The 25,542-nt window shown below is 41.8% G+C and overlaps 2 protein-coding genes and 1 non-coding gene across 7 annotated transcripts; 2 read left to right on the forward strand and 1 right to left on the reverse strand.

Annotated features, from left to right (window-relative positions):
• C11H18orf21 (chromosome 11 C18orf21 homolog) lies at nucleotides 1-6,887 on the reverse strand. Its single transcript, XM_058692341.1, has 5 exons — nucleotides 6,760-6,887; nucleotides 6,657-6,679; nucleotides 4,240-4,436; nucleotides 3,107-3,303; nucleotides 1-1,128 (listed from the first exon to the last, which is right to left on the reverse strand). The coding sequence occupies exons 1-5, from the start codon at nucleotides 6,834-6,836 to the stop codon at nucleotides 978-980; spliced, it is 645 nt and encodes a 214-aa protein (XP_058548324.1). The 5' UTR covers nucleotides 6,837-6,887; the 3' UTR covers nucleotides 1-977.
• LOC131490188 (uncharacterized) lies at nucleotides 6,822-25,542 on the forward strand. Of its 5 annotated transcripts, none has more exons than XM_058692337.1 (3): nucleotides 6,822-7,251; nucleotides 11,058-11,258; nucleotides 11,819-13,803. In XM_058692337.1, the coding sequence occupies exons 1-3, from the start codon at nucleotides 6,822-6,824 to the stop codon at nucleotides 11,920-11,922; spliced, it is 735 nt and encodes a 244-aa protein (XP_058548320.1). In that variant the 3' UTR covers nucleotides 11,923-13,803. The 5 variants fall into 5 exon arrangements, 4 of the variants coding, with proteins under 4 accessions (XP_058548320.1, XP_058548323.1, XP_058548321.1 ...); XR_009250984.1 differs by having other exon boundaries at nucleotides 6,992-7,251; nucleotides 8,336-11,258; XM_058692340.1 differs by lacking the exons at nucleotides 11,058-11,258; nucleotides 11,819-13,803 and adding an exon at nucleotides 25,088-25,542.
• LOC131490646 (U6 spliceosomal RNA) lies at nucleotides 9,596-9,706 on the forward strand. The gene has a single exon (XR_009251162.1). It is a non-coding gene; the product is annotated as a U6 spliceosomal RNA (small nuclear RNA).

The following is a 25,542-nucleotide window of genomic DNA, read 5'->3' on the forward strand; positions in this document are numbered from 1 at the left end:
TTTAAAGTATCTAAATTATTTATTTAAAGAATTTTTAAAAGACAGGTTGAATACAACCCCAGCCTTTCATTTTGGTATATCTATGTTCCAGAAAAGGTTTAAGATAGCTAAACTGTTACTATGTTATATTCTGCTGTAAATTTTAGGCACAGAAATAAATCTTCACCAAAGCAAATGAAATGCCACACATTATAAAATATTACTAGGATATTACTAGGAACAACAGAAATTTGTAAAAATGAAATTTTGTGTATATGAATGATTTAGAATCAAGAATGTTCCATATATTTACTTTTGCATGCAAAACAAGAATCATGTTCAGCTCTTCTAATACAGTTATGCAGATGATTGTGGAAAACAAGGACACTTGATCCTTTTCCCGAATTAGCAATGACAGACACCTAGAAAGGAGTAGGCCCTTTCATAAAGGTCTCAATTTCCTTATGAAAGAAAACTGCTAATTAAGGGAAGAGAAAATAATAATCACTCAATGTCCATAATATCTTTGCTATTGACAAGGACCTTTCATATATTTTTGATCCTCACAGCCACCCTGTGAAGTAGACAGGTTTCAGTTATTAATTTTAATGAAGCATTTTCTCCATCAACACTGAAAAGAGCCCAGAGAAGTTTGCTCTTGGACCTTAGTTTCCATGTATTTAAATAATCAAAGTTTTAGAAAAGATGTTTTTCTGACTAACTTAGTTTCAGAGTTGCATTAAACATTTATTTTCACAGGGGCGCATGGGTGGCTCAGTCGGTTAAGCGTCCGACTTCGGCTCAGATCATGATCTCGCGGTTCGTGAGTTCGAGCCCCGCGTCGGGCTCTGTGCTGACATCTCAGAGCCTGGAGCCTGCTTCAGATTCTGTGTCTCCCTCTCTCTCTGGCGCTTCCCTTCTTGAGCTCTGTCTCTCTCTCTCGAAAGTAAATAAACATTAAAAAAACAAAACAAAACATTTATTTCACAGACTATCCTTTACAAAGACAATAAGAAATTTCTGAAGTCCACCTTTGAATTCTTTTGGGATTCACTCCGACTAAGCAACAATTTTAATTTAGAGAAGTGTTTCTTAGTTTTGCTCACACTCTTTGAGCAGGTGGGTGTTGACTGTCCAGATGTCGGTGTCCTGAAAACAAACATAAAACCACACTTAGGTATACTGATAAGTTTTAAAAGTGTTTTTCCTGCTTAGCCTAGATAATTGCTACTAGAATCCTTTTCTACCCTTGTGTATTACAGCCACATATGAGCAGTGGCTGGACCCAGCATTCATTTCCCATTTTGTTAAAAACTCCCTGACTACTGAGGCTCTAGGCAATATTCAGGAGGTATGCTGGGTGGTTCTGGAAGTTTCCATCAAACCTCAAGAAGGCTAAAGGTAAAGTGTCATCGGGTCTGAGTTCCCCGTTAAGTCTGACATCAGGATTCCTGACAATTCTAAGGACTTTAAAAACCTGTTTCTTCACAGCTCAAGATCACTTCCTTTCTCAAAACTGAAGAACTCAATCTCCACACGCAGGTGCCACTCCATCGTATCTCCCCGCCTGCGTAAGCTCCCCAGGGTAGACTGTGTACTACTAGTCGTGTATTCCCCCGCTACTTAGCAGTGCCAGGCACAGAAGGGGTCTTCTAAAAATATTCCCTGGATAAATGGTTCTCCAGCTGCTGTGTATATATTTAGCTTCCTTCTATTTCATGCCCTCCAGTTGTGTTCCACACCCACGAACCCTTATTGGGGTTTGTCAGTCTGATCCCTCTTCCACTCCCCATCTGTATGATAAATGTGAAACATCTTTCCCATTCCTGCATATATCTAAAAAGCAGTCTGGTCTAAATACAAGTTAATTATTTTAAATATGCCAAATCCTCTTTTATCTATATTTGTCCAATAAAGTAGAAACTTCTGTGATGAATTCCTACCAGCCAAATATCAAAATAATTAAATCAAAATATGGAGAAAACTGGACTTGAAATTTTAATTCTTACCCAATTTGATAAATGTCAACACCAATATAAAAAACTCAATTCAGTAAACAGAGATAATTCAGTCCTTGCTGACTTATGTTATTTATATTCAAGAAACTACCAGACTGTTTCTCTTTCAGCAAAAAACGTCCAAAAATTCCTTTCCCAGTTTCTACGAAACTAAATTTACTGACTATCAAAGTGAATATAGTACTGTGAACTACAAAAATAAGACATGTGCTCAGTCATACAGTTAATTTAGTAGCACCTGACAAATCCCTATTCAGCGAGATTTCCATAGGAACTTCTGACAGGAAATCAGAGGAAATACGAAGAACAAAGGTTTAGAGCAAGAAAGTAAACTGAGTGGTTCAGTTTTGCTGATACGTAAGATGAATTAAGGTAAAGTACAACAGGCAGACAGATTGGTGCCAGGTAATAAGGGCTGGGAAGCCAGGCTGGAACATCTGACCCAAATGCTACGGAGGTGAAGTGTGAAAGGCTTCTAATCAGAGCTGTGCGTTAGGGAAATGATCGGGCTAGAAGGGTTTGAAACCAGAAGCAAGAAATTACTATAGTAAGCCAGCAAAATAATCCATTTACTGGATAATACAGTAATCCATTACAGTAGTAAATCCCAGCAAAAGGTGGATACAGACCTGAACACAGCAGTAGGAAAAAAGGAGAACAGGTGCAAACACCATGGAGGTAGGACAGATGGAAACTGGCAACTAACTGGACAAGGACCAAGGGAGTAGGAGCTGTCAACTCTACTCACCATGTCAGGTCAGAATGTCAAAGGCATGTTCACTGACAGAATAAGGAACTTAGGAGGATGAAGAGGTCTGAGTAGTCAGCTGTGGGGACATGGTGGGGGGATAAAATGGATGTATTTGGCAGGCAGCTGGGAACGGGCCCAGGAGAGGCTGAAGTAGAGGAATATACCTGGAAGTTATAAACAGAGAGGAGAATGAAAAACACGGGAGCATAGGACGTTAGAAAAGAAAAGGACATGGAGGGAAAAAAGGGGCCAAGGCCTAACCTGCGTGGCAAATTTAGGGAGTGTATATTAAACAAAGGAAATTAGAAGAAATAAGAGTTAACACCAGCAATTCAAATAGCTTAATGAATTCAGATACCTGAATACAAAGGCTGGCCTCTTGCCTTTGGAACCACATGTGTGATGTAGGTTTGTGGAACTCGGAGTCTTTCTCTCTGGTGTCTTCGGGCTGAGTTTAGTCGTAGGAGTGGTAGGGCTGCTCTTCAGTGTGGATAGAAAGCTTCTACTTTTACCATGATGTTTAACTGTTCTGTTGCATGTTTTACAAGTAATCAACTGTCATAAAAAAGAAGAAATACTGGGCCTGATTTCTTTTCCAATTTAATCCAATAAACTACATGTTCATTAAATTCTTGTACATAAGGGACTACACCAGGTAATACGGGTGAGTAACAGGGGCTCCCCTGAGGGAGTTTATAATCTAGCGGCAGCAATCAGACAAGACACACATTTAAAATGAGAAAATCTTCGATAAAAAGTTACTGGTTAAACATTTGTATTTAATTCAAAACACCTTTTAATTTTCATTTGATTTTTAAAGATTTTACTTTTAAATAATCTCTACACCCAATGTGGGGGCTTGAACTCACAACCCTGAGATCAATGAGCCAGCCAGGTTCCCCTAAAACACCTTTTAAAGATAACAAAGCCTCTACGTTCTCAACATAAAACCATGTTCGGGGAGAATGGAGGAGACTGTGATTGAAACCCTTTGACATCTGGAAGGATGTTCTTTACAACAGCAGTTGACATTTAACATTTGTTGCAGACAAACTCCAAGTGGTTTTCCAATAAAACATGGCAAATTATCACTGAAATTTTAAGTGACCCCTTCAAACTCTTAGTGATTCTGCAAACATAGGTCTAAGTTAATTTATAAAACCAATCAAATGAATTCTCACATTCTCCTACCTCTTCACTCCATTAGCTCCAGAGGCTGACTTATAGTAGGAATTTCATAATGTAATTGTCAAATCACTATGTGTAAACTTGAAACTAGTATGTCAACTATATACTTCAATTACAAATTTTTTAAAAATAAGCTTTACTCTTGACGAAACATCACTAGAAGAAAAACTTATGTCTATATTTTGACAATCTGAATGTATGATCACAAACTTCTGAGTTATATACAGTCTGATCTTTAACCAACTTCAATTTAAGTAAAAGAAAATTCTAGTTTATTTATACATACTAGAATTGAAATCTTACCAATACACTTCTGGAGTCTTTGTATTTTTTCACAATTTTTGCTTCTTTAAAATTGAGTGTACAATTTCTTGCCTCTCGGTTAAGAAGTTTCTGTATTTTGGGTGTCAATTTGGATTTGGGTTTGAGGCGCACTCGAGAGTTATCCGAGACCAGCAACTGGAAACAGTATGGACATGTTCCTTCAAAAGTGTTATCATCTGAAATTATACAAATGAAACTCATGATTTAGTCCATCAGAATAGTTTGTTACCTCAAGCCAATATTATGTGAAAAAGTGTATTGTTTAATATGAGCAGATATATATTTTCCTTAAGCAAACTCAAAATAGAACTTACAAGAAGATAAACTGGCAATAATTCATTTTGCAAAACACTAATTCTATCCATTCATTCCTTTAGCGACAGGTGAAGTCCCCACTCTTTGCGATGTTACTCATTACTTGTTACTACAAGTAAAAAAGACGATCTTGCCAATTTTACATATTTATCATAAAACAATAAATTATACTGTGATTGTTTCTTTTTTAAACAATTAGCATAATTTTGTGATTTGTGGGCCAGGCTTTCTGCAGATAACTCTCAGTGCAAGGTAAAAGGACAACAGACTTGCCCCAGACTGTTTATGCAGTCAAGATAGCCATCTACCACACTGGGCTAGGGAGACATAAATATGGAGTAAGAGAGTTGCTATCTTTAAAGAACTCACATTCTAGGTGAGCCCTAAGCAAAAGAAAATACAGTTCTGGTAAGAACTGTAATAGAGTAGAATTAAAATGCCCTGGAAATTATTAAACTCTGTATAGACCAGCCAGAAACACTCCAAAAGAAGTGGCCTGAGAGAGGTCAAATACCTATATTTAGAGAATGGCGTCTATTATTAGAAAAGGGCTTTCAGGCAGAAGTACAGTGAAAAAGAAAGCATGACTATTAGGGAAAGGTGAGGTTGGGGAAGTGATGCAGCTGGAAAGGAAGGTGGGTACACCATCAATTTATTCAACAAATATTTATTGGCGAGCACTCTACATATACAACTAAAGACCATGCTTGTAACCCAGCTCTGCCAAATGTTAAATTCAATCATATTTATTAGTGACTGTAAAGTGACAGGAAGAGTTCTGGGTGCAAGAGACAAAACAGTGAATAAAGGACAATTCATGGAGAGAGAAAGTAAATATGGCAACACCAAATACTAAGTGCTGGGGAAAAAAAGGGGAATAGGGAGTGGCAATGGAGGTGCTGAAGTCCTTTTTTTTTTTTTTTTTGTTAGAGTTTATTTTTATGTATCTTGAGAGAGATAGAAAGCAAGCAGGGGACGGGCAGAGAAAGGGTGAACCGTTCCTGTCAGTGCAGAGCCCGACTCGCAGCTCGAGCTCACGAACTGTGAGATCACGACCTGGGCCCAAATCAAGAGTCAGATGCTTAACCAACTGAGCCATCCAGGCGCCCACACAGCTGCTGTCGTCTTAAATAAGGTAGCCACGGAAAGCTTTGTGGAATGACATCTGTAGAGAGCAGAAGGAAGCGAGTGAGAATGGAATCCATGAAGATACACGAGGTTAAGAATTCCAGGTAGAGGGAAGGACAGCTGCAAAGGCTGCTTTAGAACAAGGAGGGCCAACAGTGGTTGGAGTTGAGTAAACAAAAGGGAAGAGCAGGTTGGAGAGACAACCTTGAACTTTGATGTAGGTCCTTGTAGTCTATTTAAAAGATTTTCACTTTTGAGATGGGAAGTTATTTGAGAGTTTGTAGCAAAGAATAACATGATCTAGCTTAGGTTTCTACTGGGCTCACTCTGGCCGCTCAATTGAGAATGGACTGTAGTATGCATGAGAGCTTGTTGACGCGGTCCAAGATAGTAACATGATAAGTGATGGTGATAACTGGCTAGATTCTGGATATACTTTAAAGCCAACAGGATTTGCTGGCATATTGGCTTGGGGAGGAGAGCTGTTAGGGAGTCAAAAATGGCCCCAGAGTTTGGGGGCTGATAACTCTAAGGATGGAATTCCCACTAACTGAACTGGTAAGAACTAGAGGAAGGCTGGGTTGGGAGGTAAAGCTCGAGTTTTGGCCTAACAGACACTCAAAAGAAATTGTCAAGAAGGCTTCTGGATAGAAGTCTAGAATGCGGAGGAGTCCTGGTTGGGGGTACAAATTTGGAAGTCCTCAGCATACAGAATTTAAAAGCCATGAGACTGGATGAAAAACTGTCACAAAGAAGTGAGGTTAACGAAAAGAGATCCAAGGAAACTGTAACTTTTCATGAAACAGAAGCCTCTGGGGTAGTTGCGGGGGGAGGCGGTTAGGAGGGCAGTGGGTCGATGAGATTTCTCTTTTGGGTCATCCTGAGCGCTGTGCGGAATGGAGGGGAGCGGGGCGACGAGCGCCTGACCCGCAACCGTCGGACGTTCTCCCTACCGTGTGACGAACTGTAGGCCCAGCTGTAAAGGAGGAGGAGAACCGTGAGCGAAGAGGGAAGACCCACCATCGCCGCCCGCATCCCCTCCTGCCCCTTTCTTACAGGAGATACCGGGCCTGGCCCGGACAGCTCTCGTATAGTTGCCGCGCCGCAGCCTCAAGGTAATGCTTCTGCCTCATCTCTCCCACTGCTCCCACGCGGCTAAGCCCCGGAGACGACAGCGGACTCCGGAAGCCGGCTTCCCAGCGCACCGGACTTTGACCTCGGACTCCAAGCTCCCTCCGGAAACAGGCGCCGGCCGCAGAGGCGTTCCGGTTTTCCTCGAGTCCCGCCCGGCGCGCAGGCCGACCCCCTCCCCACTTGGCCCTGCCCCCAGGCTCCGCCCCGTCCTCCCGGATCCGCTTCAGACCCACGCCTGCGCGGAGTGGCGGGAGCCGGCGGTGGTTTCGACGCTGGAAAAGAGTCACCGGCCGGCCTGTCTTTGGCTCCTGATGGCGTCCTATGTGATACCCCTGTTGTCGTTTCCTCAGCCCACGCCGCCTTCTAGATTCTCCATCGAGGATGTGGACTTGGGTCCGCAAGGAGGCCACCGGGGTAAGCGCGGCAGCGGGCCAGCCTACTCTCTCAGTGCACAAGCGAGCTTACCTTCACCCCCGTTAACTGAAGTGAAATACACATAGGAGAGTGTTGACGATTCAGTACATTCTCAGTGTTGCGCAAACACCACTGTTACCTAGTTTGGAAACATTTCTATCACCCTAAAGAAAACCCCTTCCCCATTTAGCAGTTGCTTCCCATTCTCCCCTCCCTGCCAGCCCCCGGCGACCACTAGTCCGCTTTCTGAATCTGTGGGTTTATTCTCGCCATTTCTTGTAAGTGGAATCATACCTGTCATCTTTTGTGTCCGGATTCTTCCACCTAGTATAATGTTTATGATGTTCATTCGCCTTGTAGCTTATATCAGAACTTCATTCCCTTTTATGACTTTACGTCGTATGTATACCAAGTAGTCTTTATTCGTTCATCAATGATAGACAGTTGGATTATTTCCTTTTGGCTGCTGTGGATAGTGCTACTGTGAACATGTATGTTTTCTATTTGGGGGGGGGTAAATGGGAGTGAAAATGCTGGATCCTAAAGTAATGCCATGTTTAACAAAGATTCCAATTTCTCCTACATCCTCACCAACCCTCATTTTCCACTTTGGTTTTTGTTTTGTTTTCTTGTATTTTTATTCTAACCATCCTAGCGAGTGTGAAGTGGCATCTCACTGTGGTTTTGATTTGCATTCCCTAGTGAATAATGATGCCAAGTATCCTTTCATGTGTTTGTTGACAACTTGTATATTTTCTTTGGAGAAATGTCTATTCAAGTCCCTTGCTCATTTTAAAATTGGGTTGTTTGCCTTTTGTTGTTGAGTTGTTAGAGTTTTAAAAGATATATTCTGGAGACTAGACCCTTATTTATCCTTCATTTTCAATATTTGAAAGGACTCAAATTGAGATAGGGAAACTGAAAGGATTCCATTTTTAGAAAGGCTCCATCTCTGCTGTTTTTCTGCAAGGCCCCATTTACTCATGTTCTATATTTCACCTTGCGTCTGACTAAACCAAATAACCTATGCTCCCACTCGAAGAAGGAGGCAAGAAAGTTAATCATTCTTTGAGTTTTGTTTTAGGCCTCCAAATGCCTGATAACATCTAAGAAGAACTGGATTTCAAACATGTTTCAGGACATTAGCTTCAAACAAATCTCACCCACCGCTGGCATCGATATCCCCTCCCTGCGATGATTTTTGAAATAACAACTATTACTCACCTGTCACTCACCCTCGAATCCAACCCTACCCTGGATTCCTGGAGTAACACATACCCTGGACCCTTTCAATATAAACTCTTAACCCCAAGTGGTGAAGAGACTCACTCTCGTTTCCTTTCCGAGTCTCCCACTCTGTCTGCTATACTCTGTCACTTACACTGTTCAATAAACTCTGCTTTCACTTCCCACTTCCTGATTTCTCTCCTGCACAAAGCCAAGGACCCTCTTGACTTGTCCTGTGGGACCTCCTCTGTGTTCCTGGACCTGGCCTGTCTACATCAAAATGATACAGAAGTTTGTAAAAAGAAAGCATATATTTACATCTGTATAGACGTATTTTAATTTTTCAAAGGAAAAGTTATTACATCTGTTCTTCCCACCTTTTCATCCTACTTCTCTGGTTGATGGACGTTTAGCAGATAGGTATCTTCTCCTCTACGTCCACACATAAGTAAATGGATGCGTGTATAAACATCCCCTCTAACCACTGTCCCCACTACCACGAACACATACACATGCACTAAAAAACCAAAACATACATTAAAAAAGCTAAGCGAAAATTAGAAAGTTAGTCCCTTACTACATAACTTGCCTTTTTCCTTAACCAAAGACCGCAGACATCTTTCCAGGTCAGTACATATATTTTTGCAACAGCAAAAAATCTTGTATGAACTGGTACTTTTTATTTCTTTTGTCTGAATTCCTAAAAGAGAAATTACTGAGTGGAATGATGTGCGCATCTCTATTTGTCAGACCTCCAAAACAGGTTGTAGCAATTTGTACTCTAAGCATAATATCTGAGAAAGTTGGGTTCGACTGTATGGGTGAAAATGTGAAAGCCATTGGTTCTCCTAAATACAAGTGAGATAAAGTCTCTTTTCATATGTTCCTTGATGCTTGCATTTTCTCTTGTGAAGAGAAATCTTCTCCTCTTCTAGGAGATCTTTGTGTCTTGGGGAAAATTATCCTCTGCTTGTCATATAGAATGCAGTACTTTCTTGCTTACCATTTTTCTTTGGCATGGTTTATAGCATTTTTGCCATATAGGATTTTGTATGTGGTCAAACGTTTTTCGTTACTGGATCCGAGTTTCCTGTGTAGCTTTAAAAAGCCTCGCTTAGTGCTTGCTTCTGCAGCACATATACTAAAATTGGAAGGATACAGAGATTAGCATGGCCCCTCCCTGCCCATGCAGGATGATATGCAAATTTGTGAAACATTAAAAATAAAATAAAATAAAATAAAATAAAATGGCCTCATTTATGCCAAGACTAAACAACCAACTATCCATCCAAATGTTTTTCTCATGCTTTTCTAGTTTGACTTCTTCCATGCACATCTTTAATCAATATGAAATGTATTTCTACTTAAGTATAGGGTAGAGCATCTAACTGACATTTTTTCCAGATGGTTAGCAAGTTACGTGAATAACTCTTACTAGGTAAATTACTCTTTTTCTATTGGAATTGAAATTTAAACAATGCAGTGAACACTGAATGTGTGCCAGGCATTTCTAAGCATCTTACTTGTAACTCATATAATCCTCATACCCCGTGGCATTAGGTGAAATGCCAGTTTATCACATAAGGTTTTTTTTTTTTTTAACACAGTTGCATCTGTTTCTAGAGACTTTATCTGCTTCACTAACCAATACAGCAGAAAAGAGGAGAAATGCACTGTGTGCGCACGTACACCTACTTCCCCTGCCCTCCACCACACTTTCCTTCAGTTCTTCTCTCGCCTCTGAGCACCACACTCCTACTTCCAGATGCCGCCTCAGCATCTCTGCTTGCGTTGCAACTTGTCTTCTCAGACACATTGTGGCCCAGATGGCACTCTTGATTTCCCCCACCAGCCTGCCCAGCCACCCAGTCTTCCTCTGTGTCAGCCCCACCAAGCACCATTGCTGCATCCTCTTCCCACCCCTTGTAGCCAATCCACTCTGGGGTGCCAGCTCCCCACCAGGAGCAGATGGGGACTCTTCACTTCTCTGCACACCTTAGCCACCCTCTCCTTTTGCCTGCATCCCTAGCATGGCCCCCTACATTCTTTTCCTGCGTCCTCTCTCCCAGCCCATTCTTCACAGGGCATAGTGGCCTTCTTAAAATGTAAGTCATTTTTTTGGACATGGAATGTCCTTGCTCAGAGTCTCCAGACTCCTCATTGCACCTGGAACAAAATTGCCTAGCTGTGCTCTGCGGACCTCTGTTTCTCTTTCTGCCTCCTGCCATTTGGCCAAAGATGGGAGCAGTCACAGAGGCACATGACCATGGAGTAACTTTCCAGCTCCAGCTTTCTGGTCATAGAGCCAGAAAGGGGCATTGTAGAAAAGTACTGGAGAACCGAACTAACAGACCATCAACCAGGCTCCAGATGACCACTGAGTAGTAACTGGTTCAGGGTCTATCCAAATTGTACTGCAAAGGCTTTGGAAACAACTTAAATGTGAACCACAACTCACAAAAGGCAGGTTGAGCTTGTAGTATGACCCTAAGCAGGTCTATTGCCTAAAACAAAAATATGTACATACTGTATAGGATTTAAACAAGACCCAGGGTCTCATTACAAAATATAATTTCCAGGAGACAGTCCAAAATTCTTGGCATATGAAAAACCAAGGAAATCTCATCTCACGTGGGAAAACAACAATCAACAGACATCAACAGTAAAATTGACACAGATGTTGGAATTATCTGGCAATGACTTGTCCACAGCTATTGTACGACTGCTCCACCAAACAGTCACACCCTTGAAAACCAGCTTGTCTCATGAAGGGCTTGGTAGTAAGTATTTGAGGCAAGACCTATGGTCTCTGCTGCCTCCCCTCCACTCCGTGAAAACAGCCACAGACAGCTGTCCACAATCCATAAACGAGTAAATGTGGCTGTTTTCCAGTAAATCTTTATTCATGGGATTTGCCCCATAGACCATAGTTCACCAATTTCTGATCTGTATTGTTTTTTAGATATTCTATTGATTTTTTTGTGTGTATTTACTTGTTCTATATATTATCAAGAACAGGGTCTTAGTCTTTCACCGTGATTTTGGACTTGCTTATTCCTCCCCTTAGTTCTGTTTGTTTTTCTTAAGGTATTTTGAAGCTCTGATATTAGGTGCATAAATACTTTCATTGTTATATTTTCCTGATGCATCACCCATTTATCATTATGATATTTCCCCCATTATCTGTAATAATGTTCTTCCTTAAAGTCTATTTTGTCAAATATTAATATAGTCACTTCAGATTCCTTTTTTAAAATTGAGGTAAAAAACACATAACATAGAATTCGCCATCTTAATCATTTAATCTTTTGTTTGTTTGTTTGTTTGTTTGTTTGAGCAGGGGAGAGGGGCAGAGAGAGAGACAATCTTAAGCAGGCTCCACGCTCAGCACAGAGCCCAATGCAGGGCTCGATCCCACCACCCTGGGACTATGACCTCAGCTGAAATCAAGAGTCAGATGCTCAATTGACTGAACCACCCAGGCGCCCCTTAACCATTTTTAAGCGTACAGTTTGGTAGTGTTAAGTATACCCACACTGTTGTGGTTATAGATCTTTAGTACCATTTCATATTGTTAAACTGAAACTCTATACCCTGAAATGCTAGTAAACCCTCCTTCTCACCCTCTCCAGCCCTTGGAAACCACTTTTCTATCTTCTATTTCTATGATTTTGACTACTGTAGATACTTCATATTAGTGGAATCACACAGATTTTGTCCTTTTGTGACTGGCTGATTCCACTTAGCATGTCTTTGAGGTTCCTCCATGTTGTATAGCGTGTGACAGGATTTCATCATTTTATTTATTTATTTTTGCTTCTTATTAAAATTTTTTTAAATTTATTTATTTTGAGAGAGAAAGAGAGAGGCGGGGGAGGGCAGAGACAGAGAGAGAGAGAAAATCCCAAGCAGGCTTGGTGCTGTCATGCAGAGCCTGATGCGGGGCTCCAACCCATGAACTGTGAGATCATGACCTGAGCTGAAATCAAGAGTCAGACGCTTAACTGACTGAGCCACTCACACGTTCCAGGATTTTGTATTTTAAAAGCAGCATATTCCTCTGTATGTATATACCAGATTTTCTTCATTCATTCATCTGTCAACAGACATTTGAGTTGCTTCCACTTCTTGGCCACTTTGGATAATGCAGCAACGGACGTGGGTATGCAGACATTTTTTTCAGATCCTGTTTTAAATTATTTTCTTTTTTAAAATTCCTTTTAGACAAATACCCAGAATCGGGATTGCTGGGTCACATGGTAGTTGTGTTTTTAATTTTTGGAGGCACCTCCAGAAACTAAGTATCTTCCACAGCAGCTGCCCCACTTCATAGTCCTGCCAACAGTACACAAAGCACTTCAGTTTCTCCACATGCTCACCGTCACTTGTTATTGCCTGACTTGTGTGTGCGTTTGTTTAGTGGTGACCATCTAGTAGGTCTGAGAGGATATCTCCCTGTGGTTTTGATTTGCATCTCTCTTATGACTTGTGAAGTTGAGCATCTTTTCATATGTTTGCTAGTTACTTCAGATTTCTTCTTTCTTGCTGCCTGGTATAACTCTTTCCGTCCTTTTACTTTCAATCTGCTTGTGTCTTTGTACTCAGGGTCCTTTTTTTTTTTTTTTTTTGTATATAGTGTGCAATTGTTTTTTTTTTTTTTTTTTAAGTTTCTGTTTTGTTTTTAATCCATTCTGACGATCTCATTTAATTGGCATGCCTAGTGTATTTAAGGTACTTCCTGATACCAGGAGGTGATCTTTGAGGGCAGAGGGCAGACTCTGTTAGCATAACGGCCCACTGAAGATGTTTGTGACCTAATCACCAGGACCTGTGAACATGTTGTTTTACATGGCAAGAGGCATTTTGCACATGGGATTAAGGTTACTGACCTTAAAATGGGGAAGTTATTCTGGATAATCTGGGTGGGCCCAGTCTAGTCACATGATTCTTCAAAGCAGAGAACCTTTCCTGGTTGGTCGGAGAGATGAGACAGAAGAAAAAGGAGGACAGATTTGAAGCATGAAAGAGACTCAACCCAAAGTGGTGGCCTTTGAAGATGGAGTAAGGAAGCCTCGAGTCGTGGAATGCAGCAGTGCCTTGTGGGAGCTGGGAATGAGCCTCGGCTGACGGCTAGCAAGAAGGCAGGACACTCAGTCATACAACCTCAAGGAACTGAATTCTGTCACCGATCTGAGTGAGCAGAAAACGGATTCTGCCCTACAGCCTCTACAAAGCCTGTCAACAAGTTGACTTTGGCCTGGTGAGACCTGTTCAGGACTTCTGACCTTCAGAACTTTAAGATAATAAATCTATTGTTTTAAGCCACTAAGCTTGTAGTTTCTTATGGCAGCCATAGAAATCTAATACAGTGTATATTTAGGGGTTCATCCTCTCCACTGATTCCTCTCTGAATTCCTCCCCTCCCTTTCTAGTTCTCCTCATGGCCTCACACTGTTTTCTGTCCTCTTCAAGCCAGTCAGGCTGTGGCTGTCTGCAGTTGGGAGCTGCTCATGGCTTGGAGGTTGCCCAGGTAAAAAGCCACAAACTCACAAATCTCAACAATTTCTGTTCATCTTTCAAAACTGCTTTCCTGCCCAATTTCTGTCGTCTTTTGGTCAGTCTCCAAGGCCTTCAAATGCTGCTTTTAAATGTTTTACTCAGCTTTTATAATCATTATCTGCAGGAAGATTAGTCCACCGATACCAAAAGCTAGGACCTCATTATTCTTTCTGCTGCCTTTTATGTTCACAATTTTCCTTGGAAATAAATTGTTAAAAAAATTAGTTTGTGCAATGTCTTAATTTTTCTCATTCTCACTAATCTGAAGGCTAAAACGGAGTTGCCTTCTCTTAATACGACACTTTAAAAAAATGAATAAAAGGAAGGTTTTCTAATTTTTGACGGGGGTGGGGGTGTGGAAGGACCCCAACCTTAGCAGCTGGGAGGCCAAGGATCCTCGGTGGCAGGTTTGTTCCAGCACATGCAGTTCCCCACAGTCACCAGCAGGGGGAAATTAGTTTTCTGTTTTCGATGGATCCCGCGCCTCGCCGCTAATTCCCTAGCCACAGGAAAAGGGAAGAGCGCCGGGGAGGTCTGTGTCAGTGTACGGAGGGAACTGGCCTCCAGGGGTCCCTGAAAACGCCAAGACCCCGCGAAATAGGGTGTCCGCGTTTCCAGCCGCCGTCTCTTAAGGGGCACACGGATAAGTTGGCCGGACCTCCCCGCTGACCCCGCGGGCAGGGCTGCGGCAGCGCAGAGCCGCCTCCGGAGCCGCCGCAGGCAGCGCGGGCAAGACGCGAACCCAGGTGCGGCCGCGCGGCTCCGCGGTGACCAGGTGAGCCCGCGGTGACCAGGTGAGCCCGCGCCCGGGTCTGAGAGTGATCCAGGTGAGTCCGCGAGTGAGCAGGTGAGCCCGCGCCCGGCTCCCAGGCGGATCCAGGTGAGCCCGCGTCCGGCCACTCCAGCGCCTCGGTCAGAGTCGGGTCCAAGGACTCAAGCAGTCCGTGGGCAAAATGGGTTGAAGTGAAGAGCGCGGCCGGCTGGTGATTCAGGGTCCGGGCCTGGGCACAGTTCTGCCTCCCAGGGCTGGGGTCAGGAGATCTGAAAGGACCTTCTTCCACCAAGCGGGTCCGTAGTATTTTAGCCTTGAAAACAAATCATGCAAATGAGATGATGTGTATGGGAGAGGCAGTTGAGTTGTTATTTTATTAGTGCTGAGCATTAATCATTCCCTTGAGGACCTTGGCTAAACTGTTTATTTTGTAACCAGAGGCACAGCCTGGGTCTGTGCCCCTGAGTTTTGAGTAACCGCGTGAGTAAATCATGAGCTGCAGACGGGCAGAAAGCCACCACTTCAGGGGTGCTTTAAGATTGAAAGTCAGCGGATGCTGAAGCAGTGAGAGAGATTGGAAACGGAAAGCAAAGAACAGAAAGATAAGAAGCAAAGATATGGGAAGTGAAAACAAAACAAAAACCACCTGGAAACAGCCGAGTGGATCCCACAGCTCGGTGAGGCGCGCGGGAGAGCGCGGGAGAGCTGTGCCGGCTGAAATGTGTGGGGACAGGACCCTGAACCCATCCCTGGAGTCAGAGGAGGCCTCTAGTTAGGAATACGTTGGTTAATCACTGGGATTTTAAAAGTTATCACGGCAGGTATAGAAACGGATGCAGCATGTAGGCGACAAGTTTTCTTTTGACAAATGATCAAATGGTAAGATATAATCATAAGATATGTAATTGGATTAGTAGATAAATTGCAAGGTTCTGTGTTTTTCTATACCTCGATGAACGTTCAAGGAGGAATCTCTAGAAAAGCATTTAGTGCAAATAATTAGACTTCAGGATTAAAGTGGTAAAAACCAGCACAACAAATTATTCATTATTCTAGCTCTCAATATTGTCTATGACAGCAGAACTCTAATTACATTTAAATGTATTTCAAGAATGTGTTCATTTGTTTTAGATAGCTAACTACTAGTTTAAAATAGATGAGAATATAAAATATTCCAATACTTTGAAATATATACGAAAGTCAAAGAGAACATTTGCCAAACGCTACATGAAAATGAGTGAAGTAATAACACAGGCAAGTTCAGCTACTTTTCAAAAGACAGGTATTATGCTCGGATGCTGCCATTTCCTCCGCTCTTGTATTTGAGGGCTGAGTGGATATTTGTCATTGCAGACTCCCGTCAGTGTGCCCATCAGGCTTGTAATACCTGAATGGCCTTGCCACTTTTTAGCTTACCAGTCTGAGGGTCTTCCTAGGTTGTTGTTGTTGTTGTTGTTGTTGTTATTGTTGTTGTTGTTGTTGTTGTTGTTGTTGTTCTTCTTCTTCTTCTTCTTCTTCTTCTTAATCCTATTCTGTTATAAAACTTGCCTTTTGTGATGTTTTTAAAATTTGAAAGGGGGAAGAAAAGGCAGGTTACTTATCCATGAATCAGATATGGCAATAAAGCCTCGGTTATTGAAGAGGGTTTGTTGACTGGATGGAAGTGAGAAATGGGCGGGGAGGGAGGCTATGGTGATCTTATTTGAACTATTTGAACTTTGCATACTATTTCTTCCTCCACGGTGAGGTGTTCAGAATAGGTACTCTGCTTAGTTTTGGCCGAAAGACATTTGAAGTATTTTTCTGAGGCAGGGTTTATATGAGGAGCCTCTTAGCACTTTCTCATAAGCTTCCAGGGACTGCATCCTAGTACATGGGAGGCAAGGTACTTGTCACTAAACTATTACCTTAAATCTTGCTTTAGCTCATTTTATATGGCTCTAATGGAACTTAACAATTAAACAGAACATGTACTATTAGTTATTTTTTTTAAACAGGAAATGAGTGTGGGCTATGTGATTCCTTCTGTTAGTGGTTCACATTTGAGCCTATGTCCCCTGGAAGAACCAAATAACTATTGCCTAAGTAAGATAGAGGTCTGTACTTTATTTATTTACAAATTTACTAATTTTTTAAATGTGTAGATGCTCTGGAAGTAGGGGCAGCTCTTGTCTGGCATAGCAGCTCCTCTATCTCACCCGGAACCTAATCTCCTTGTCTCTTTCTGCTGTGCTCAGTGTGTAGCTTCCATCTTCCAAGATGACTGCTGAAGTTCCAGTCATCGCATCCACATTCTAGGCAGGAATGAGGAGGAAAGGGAGAAGGGCAGAAGGTCACTTGTAGCTGAATAAGATGTAACAACTTCCACTCACATTTTGTGGTAGATTGTCTGCAAAGATAGCTGCCAGTAATTCTTGCTTATGTCACTTTTTCCATCAAGGAGTGAAATTTATTTCTTCTGGAGTGGGGGCTGGCCCTGTGACTTGCTCTGACCAATAGAATGCATTACTAGGCCTTGCTACTTCTGTGTTTGCCCTCTTGGGATCTAGCTGCCATGTAAAGAGGCTTGCACTAGATTACCAAGTAATGAACCATGGAGGAGAGATGTAGCCAGTCCCAGCTATTCCAGCATCCTCAGCTGAGGTTTCAGTCATGTGCATGAAGCCATCTGGGATGCGCCAGCCCCAGCTGAGCGCCAGTAGGCACCACATGGAACATAAGAACCACCCAGGTAAGCCCTGCCAACTTACAGAATTGTCAGCGATAATAAATCATTGCTGAATTGGGCTGAAACACAATCAGTTGGCCCCCTGCCTCCAAATGCCAGGATGTCCAAGAAGTGAGGTTCATTAGTGATGTCCTCAGTTGCACTGGACACGGTAGAAATTTGTACAACATCCCAGCACGTCCCCTGGGATGGTTACTCACATCCTTTGGCATTGATGAGATTGGATCACCCACATAAGCTGAGTTCCTATGTTCTGCTTCAGCCCTTTTTCTCTGAAGCTTCTGTGCCTGTACCCCTCAGGTAGCTCCTGAACTGTCTCTGTGCACACTGCGAGCTTGCAGCTCCCTGCTGCTGTCAGGTCACCTAGCTCTTGTTCTTAGAGTGGAAACCTTGGATCAGATTATTTTGCAACCAGGCCATGGCAAGGCCATTGCCGTGCTCTGGATTTGCTGCACATCCCTTACCTCTTATCCCTTTCCTAGTCAGGAGAGTGACGTGGTCCTTGAGCTCTGAAGACCCTGGATCAAGTCCTAGCTACACCCCTTGCTGGCTGTGGGAACTTGAGCAGGCTTTCTTGCTTTTTGCCTCAGTTTTCTCATCTGTAAAGTGGAACTAATGGTACCCACTGCATAGGGTTATTGTGAAGATTAAAGATAGAGTGCATGTAAACACATGGTGTGTGGTCAATAAATGATGGCCATGGCAATTACTGTTTTGTTGTAACTTACACAAGCAACTGTGAGCTTCCTTTATGGAACTGATGATCTTGAAAAGTTAGCTATCAGTCAAGTGATACTTTCCCATAGATGTCTGTCATAAAATGAGAATTTTTTTTCTCACTGAAAAGATTATTTTCAACCACATTACTACATTTAAAAGCTTCTTTTATGGGAATGCGAGCTGGTGCAGCCACTCTGGAAAACAGTGTGGAGGTTCCTTAAAAAACTAAAAATAGAACTACCCTACGACCCAGCAATTGCACTACTAGGCATTTATCCAAGGGATACAGGTGTGCTGTTTCGAAGGGACACATGCACCCCTATGTTTATAGCAGCACTATCAGCAATAGCCAAAGTATGGAAAGAGCCCAAATGTCCATCGGTAGATGAGTGGATAAAGATGTGGTATATACATACAACGGAGTACTACTCGGCAATCAAAAAGAATGCAATCTTGCCATTTGCAACTACGTGGGTGGAACTAGAGGGTATTATGCTAAGTGAAATTAGAGAAAGACAAAAATCATATGACTGCACTCATATGAGCACTCTAAGAGACAAAACAGATGAACATAAGGGAAGGGAAATAAAAATAATATAAAAACAGGGAGGGGGACAAAACGGAAGAGACTCACAAATATGGAGAACAAACTGAGGATTACTGGAGGGGTTGTGGGAGGGGGGATGGGCTAAATGGGTAAGGGGCACTAAGGAATCTACTCCAGAAATCATTGTTGCACTATATGCTAACTAATTTGGATGTACATTTAAAAAAAAAAATTTTTTTTAATAAAATAAAAGCTTCTTGTAAAATACTGCAAATCTTTTTTTCAAAATCATGAATTGAAAGGTACATTGTCTGATAATATACTAAAGATAACCAAAAGTCTTTGTATATCACATACACTTGGTTTCACTCCGTCTGGGGTGAGTGGGGAGGTTGAAAGCATGAGGCGTTCCTCTGCATTCCATGTCACATGGTCCTCCAATGCAGCTTTTGGGTGGGACTTACACTGCTCCCCCTGGGACAGAGGCAACTGAAGAGAAAAACCAGGGACATCTGGGCGCTTTTGAAGACACACTTTTTTTTTTTTTTTTAAATAGAGAGTGTGCATGCATGTGCGCACACAAGCAAATGGGGGAGGGGCAGAGAGAGAGAAAGAGAAAGAATCTTAAGCAGGTGTCACGCCCAGGGTGGAGACTTTATCTCATGACAGTGAGATCATGACCTGAGCTGAAATCAAGATTTGGACGCTTAACCAACTGAGCCATCCAGGCACCCCTTAAAGACACAGTTTCAATTTGTTCTAGGCTGTGCCTTAACCCAATGTACATATGATCTTCCATGCAGGGAGGGTTTAAAATTTTGTGTAAAGTGGATTCTCTCATAATTGCTTATTTAATAGCTATGGGCAGGGATGATACAGTTTGTTGATGCATTTATTGGATATATTTTGTAAGTGTTTATAGTGAGTACAGGTTTGCCATTCTGCTTATGATATATATACCTTTAAAATTACTGCTTCTATTATATATTACTTCCATGAAGACAAATTCCTCAAAGGGGACTTTTTGCCCTTCCTAGATTGTAAAGCACTATCTAAATGTAGGCATCCCTGTAATTCTTTAAGTTGGACATACCCTAACTTGGTTGTGACATTTCTTTTTGTAACACTGGAGGGCCAGGGGGGTACCACATGTAGAAAATTATGATTGATTTTGTGAGCTCGAGCCTGACACAGGCTTTATAACCACTGGTCAGACTGTACACTCACATCTCTGTGCAGTCTGTTGATAAAGGCAAGGGGGGAAAACGCTTTTCCTAAAACAATTAGTTTTTACTTATTTATAAGCTAATGTACTCTTATCAAGTTCAGACAGGACAAGAGGGTATGAGACCTCCCTCCCATCCCCCAGAGGTAGGCAACCACTGCTAAGAGTGTCTTATCCTCCTTCTAGCAATTTTTCTGTACATCAACAAACATGTACTTGCATGGTTTGCTTCTATTTCAACACAAATGGTCACACTGTACGTGTTCTTATGACGTATTTTCTTTACCCATCTCTAGGGCTGGGATGTGTTTCCACTGCAGCATCTATGGCTCCAGTTTATTCTTTTTAGCTGCTCTAAAGCCTCCTCTTGAATGGCAGGACCAGGATCGACCAATCCCATGTGGTCATTTCCAAATAGGCTGTATCTAAAACTAAACACCTCGCTAGAATTTTTCAGAATTATTAAACCAAGTTCTAGTAGACTTTATTTTTGTAAAGCAGTTTTAGATTTACAGCAAAACTGAGCAGAAAGTGCAAAGATTTCCCATATAACCCCTCCCTCCACACATGCCTAGTCTCCCCCATTGTCAATATCCCCAGCAGAGAGTGGGACATTTGTTCATTTGTCGATGAACCTACACTGACACATCATTATCATCAGAAGCTTATAGTTTACATTAGAATTCATTCTTGGTGTTGTATATTCTATGGGTTTTGACAAGTGTAATGCCATGTATCCACCATTATAGTATATACAGAGTAGTTTCACTGCCCTAAAAATCCTCTGTGCTCTGCCCTCCTGCCCATCGCTGATCATTTTATGGTCTTCTTAGTTTTGCCTTTTCCAGAATGTTATATAGCTGGAATCATGCAGTATTTAACCTTTTCAGTTTGGTTTCTTTCATTCAGTAATGTGCATTTAAGTTTCCTCTAGGTCACTTCAAGGCTTAATAGTTCATTTCTCTTTTGTGCCGAGTAATATTCCAATGTGGAGAAGTACCATTCACCTACTGAAGGATATCTTGGTTGCCTCCAAGTTTAGGCAATGATGGATAAAGCTGCTATAAACATCCCTGTGCAGGTTTTTGTGTGGGCATAAGTTTTCAACTCATTTGGGAAAATACCAGGGAATGTGATTGGTAGATCATATGGTAAGAGTATATTTAGTTGTGTAAGAAGCTGCCAAACTGTCTTCCAAAGTGGCTGTACCAGTTTGCGTTCCCACCAGCAATGAATGAGAGTTCCTGTTGCTTCACATCCTCACCAGCATTTGGTGTTGTCAGTGTTTTGGATTTCGGCCATTCTAATAAGTATGTAGTGGTATCTCATTGTTGTTTTAATTTTCAATTCCCTAATGACTCATGCTGTTGAGCATCTTTTCATATGCTTATTTGCCACTTTTATATCTGTTTTTGTGAGGTGTCTGTTCAGATCTTTTTGCTTATTTTTAAAATCAGGTTCAGTTTTCTTACTGTTGGGTTTTAAGAGTTCCTTTTAAAACTCTTATATCAGATATATCTTTGGCAAATATTTTCTCCCAGTTTGTGTCTTATTTTCTCATTCTCTTGACTAGATGTTTTCTGATTACTGGGCAAAAAAATCATGCCCTTGTTGCACGTGTAACAAAGCAAAGATGTATTAACAAAAATGAAATAATCCTCTCTTTCTCTCCAGTTCCATCCTTTGAGGCAACCAATCTGAATAGTTTGGTTTGTAACCTTCTATATCTTTCTCTCTGCTCAAACGTTCATGTGTGTGTGTGTGTGTGTGTGTGTGTGTGTGTGTGTAAGTGTATGTGCATTTTTCTTTATATTTCTGTCTAAAAATAAGCTTCTTTATATATATTTATCCATAGCTTTCTTTTTTTTTTTTTAAAGAAATCTCTGCACCCAATATAGGGCTTTAACTCATGCCCTGAGATCAAGAATAACATATTCTACTAACTGAGCCAACCAGGTGCCCCCATAATTTTCTCGTATACACTTCCTCTAAATAATACATCATTGGTATATTTCTAGGCAAATATGTATACATGTAACCTGTTCTTTTTCATGGCTGTGTGATATTCCCTGGTACAGATAATATAATTTAATTAGTTGCTCCTTAATTGTGGATATTTAGGATGTTTCCAATTTTATTTTCCTTTTCTGTTATAAACAATGATATTGCTTTAATTACTGTAGAGGAAATCTCCTAAAGTACGACTCATGGGTCAAAGTTGATATGTATTTCTAGTTTTGGTGGATATTGTCAAATTATTTTCCAAAAAGTTGTAATGATTCATACTCCCACCAGCAATGTATGGAGTGTGCATTTCCTCACATTCTCACCAGTGCTGGCTATCTTTAAAACATTTACCCATCTATTAGTATTGTTTTAATTTGTTTTCACAACTAGTGGTCTAGTGGTGTTGGGCATCTTTTTGTAGGCATGTGTGTTGGTTGTTTATATCTTTGCCCATGTGTCTACTAGGTTTAAATGTGGTAGCCTTTTAATTTATTTTTATTTTTATTTTTATTTTAGAAGGAGAGGGAGCACAAGCAGGGGAGGGGAGAGAAAGAGAGAATCCACACTCAGCGTGGAGCCTGCCACGGGGCTTGATCCCATTACCTTGGGATCACAACCTGAGCCAAAATCAAGAATTGGACGTTTAACTGACTAAGCCACCCAGGCGCCCCAAATGTGGTAGCGTTTTAAAGGCTGGAGTAGGACCCAGCAGACCGAGTAGTCAGGACAGGCACCAGCTTTCTGGCAGACGGGGGGTAGGGTTCCGTCCTCTGGGCAGCTGCCATCATCACAGTAGGATGGTGATGCCCACCAGTGATGCATCTCCCTCACCCATCTGTGTGTCCACTCTGCAAGTGGCATTGCCGAAACAAGACTAGTGTCGCACCGTAAGCTGTGTGTGTGTCTGTTTGCCATCTTTGTGGACTCTGAGCTTACTCAACTTTGATCCTCAATACCTAGTACAGTGCTTGGTGTATAATTAGGCCTCCAAAGTGTTGGCTCATTGAATGAATAAAAGTGTCTGCATGAGCTGGCAGGCCTCAGGTGGTGGTGGTTGTGGTGTGTGTGTGAATGTCAGACATTAAGGCTGGCCCTTGGGTAGGAGCTGCTGTCAGGAAGCTCAGCCTGGGCGTGGAGGAGAGATGTGTGTGCCCAGCAGGCAGGAGCCCCTTGTTTTCTGCTTTACCCACTTCCCTCAGGGGCTTCTCTGCTGTTCCCTCTCTCTGCAACTTTAGTTAGGAGTCTTTCTCCTTTCCTGGGAACTTCCTTCGACCCACAGCTTGAAGGGCCTTTCCACACCAGGGCAAGGAGATTATGTTAGATGAAGTGAATTATTTCCCAGAATATTCCTCCCAGGGAATGTGATTATACACACTAACCATTGGCTCGTGTGTAGTTTGAAAGGAACTGGCTGAACCCCATAGACAGAGCTCAGAAAAATCATGACCAGCTATTAATGATTAAAGGAACTAAGTGTAGGAGGAGGGAGGGGTAGGGAAATGCAAGGTGAATGGGGTGGGGATAGGGAAAAGAAAAGAAATTGAATGGACAAAAAAAGCCATTTTGTTTATTAGTTTTCTTCCATGCATTCATATAACAGATTTTAGACAGGTTTAGGATTCACAAGTTTAGGATTTTTGGTACGAGGCAGGGTTTTTATTTTTATTTTTTTATTTTTAAAAATTTACATCCAAGTTAGTTAGTATATAGTGCAGTGATTTCAGGAGTAGAATCCACTGATTCATCCCCTACACCCGGTGCTCATCCCAGCAAGTGTCCTCTCTAATACCTCTTGCCTATTTAGCTCATCCCCCCACCCACAATCCCTCTAGCAACCCTCAGTTTGTTCTCTGTATTTAAGAGTCTCTTACGTTTTGTCCTCCTCCCTATTTTTATATTGTTTTTGCTTCCCTTTCCTATGTTCATCTGTTTTATATCTTAAATTCTACATATGAGTGAAGTCATATGATATTTGTCTTTCTCTAATTTCACTTAACATAATATCCTCCAGTTTCATTCATGGTGTTGCAAATGGCAGGATTTCATTCTTTTGGATTGCTGAGTAATATTCCAATATATATATATATATATATCACATCTTCTTTATCCATTCATCCATGGATGGACATTTGGGCTCTTTCCATACTTTGGCTAATGTCAATAGTGCTGCTATAAACATGGGGGTGCATGTGCCCCTTCAAAACAGGACACCTGTATCCTTTGGATAAATAGGTAGGTGGCAGTTTTAATAAGAAAGGGAACTTACACATGAGGCTTGTCTTGGCTGGCTACAAGATGAGTAGATCTCTACACCCGCCTGCAAGAATCTTAAAAGTTGACATAGAGGCCTTAACAAGATGCAGTCAGGTATACTGTCTGGATGGTCTCAGTAACACATTGCTCTCTCAAGTCTGGATTCACAACTTTTTTGAGGTCAACAAGTTCTCTGAGTATCTGGAGAAAACTACTGCCATCTTCTCTCACAAAAGCACAGGTTATATGCACAAAAGTCTTGCGTGTAATTTGGGGAGACTTCAGCAACCTCCTGAGACCTCTAAGTACCTTGGTTCTTTGCTGGTAGTCTCGGAGGAGGACAGATCTCCTGGAGGCAGCTGACTTCTTAAAGGACTATTACCACATTATAATTACTTTTACCCCCCAAAAGCTAATTACAGCACCCACAAAGCATTAGAATTTACTTAGTAGGACCGAGTAGGACCGAGTAAGGAGACAGGATACAAAACGTCTGTTGCCAAAAGGACATGAATGCCAGGTGAAGATTAGAAAAGCCTCATAAGAAAGATAAAAGGCATAGTTTTCACTTTGAACTTGAAAAACATCCACTCTGCACAGAAGCAAGTAGCCAAAGTTAAATGCGACAAAAACAAACAACAGAGTTCAGAGCCAAAATCATAGGCATTTAGAGCTGTGGGGACTTTTTAGAAGGTGCATAATGCATTTACCCTCAGGGCATATTTATACATTTATTGCATAATTTTGTCATGTTTTCCTGTTCTAAACCTAAATGTTTTCTTTATCATCATTTAATAGGAAAAGGCCATGCCAGGGGCCGAGATGCCCCCATGTGACTCTGGGCAAGGCAGGACCAGTGCTGCGAGGAGGCCTGGAAAGGAAGCCAGGAAGTGGAGGGAGGGTCTCCCTCTCCATGGAGGGGCCAAGATTTTCATCCTGATGTTTTCAAAGGGTCCTCACCCTTTCAGGCATTGCTTGTGAGTGCAAATCTCACAGAGGTCATTTCCCTAGGATTTGCTGATTTCCTTTTCTCAATTGTCAGCAGCACATTGACTATCGTGGGACTTTGAACGTGAGTTATTCTGAATTAATAAATGCCAGCCCTTTATATCCACATGTCCTGTCTTTGAAAAGAAAGCATTCCGAAAACATAACACATGCTCTGACCTTACTCAACTGAACAGACTGTTTTGTTTGGGGAGCATGGGGAGAGAGCCTAGGACCACCAGCGGCTAACGCCCTGGGAGGGAGCA

The sequence above is a fragment of the Neofelis nebulosa genome, chromosome 11, assembly GCF_028018385.1.
Source record: "Neofelis nebulosa isolate mNeoNeb1 chromosome 11, mNeoNeb1.pri, whole genome shotgun sequence".
Lineage (NCBI taxonomy): Eukaryota > Metazoa > Chordata > Mammalia > Carnivora > Felidae > Neofelis > Neofelis nebulosa.

What these genes read in the sequence shown, in the direction of transcription:
- LOC131490188 (XM_058692337.1), top strand. Translation starts at nt 6,822, where the DNA reads ATGCTTCTGCCTCATCTCTCCCACTGCTCCCACGCGGCTAAGCCCCGG. An exon ending in TCCGCAAGGAGGCCACCGGG is followed by an intron (nt 7,252 to 11,057) that starts GTAAGCGCGGCA and finishes TATAATTTCCAG; the next exon opens with GAGACAGTCCAAAATTCTTG. An exon ending in GTCTCATGAAGGGCTTGGTA is followed by an intron (nt 11,259 to 11,818) that starts GTAAGTATTTGA and finishes TTGTTTGAGCAG; the next exon opens with GGGAGAGGGGCAGAGAGAGA.
- C11H18orf21 (XM_058692341.1), bottom strand. Translation starts at nt 6,836, where the DNA reads ATGAGGCAGAAGCATTACCTTGAGGCTGCGGCGCGGCAACTATACGAG. An exon ending in GGCCTACAGTTCGTCACACG is followed by an intron (nt 4,437 to 6,656) that starts GTAGGGAGAACG and finishes GTATAATTTCAG; the next exon opens with ATGATAACACTTTTGAAGGA. An exon ending in AAGACTCCAGAAGTGTATTG is followed by an intron (nt 3,304 to 4,239) that starts GTAAGATTTCAA and finishes TTTTTATGACAG; the next exon opens with TTGATTACTTGTAAAACATG.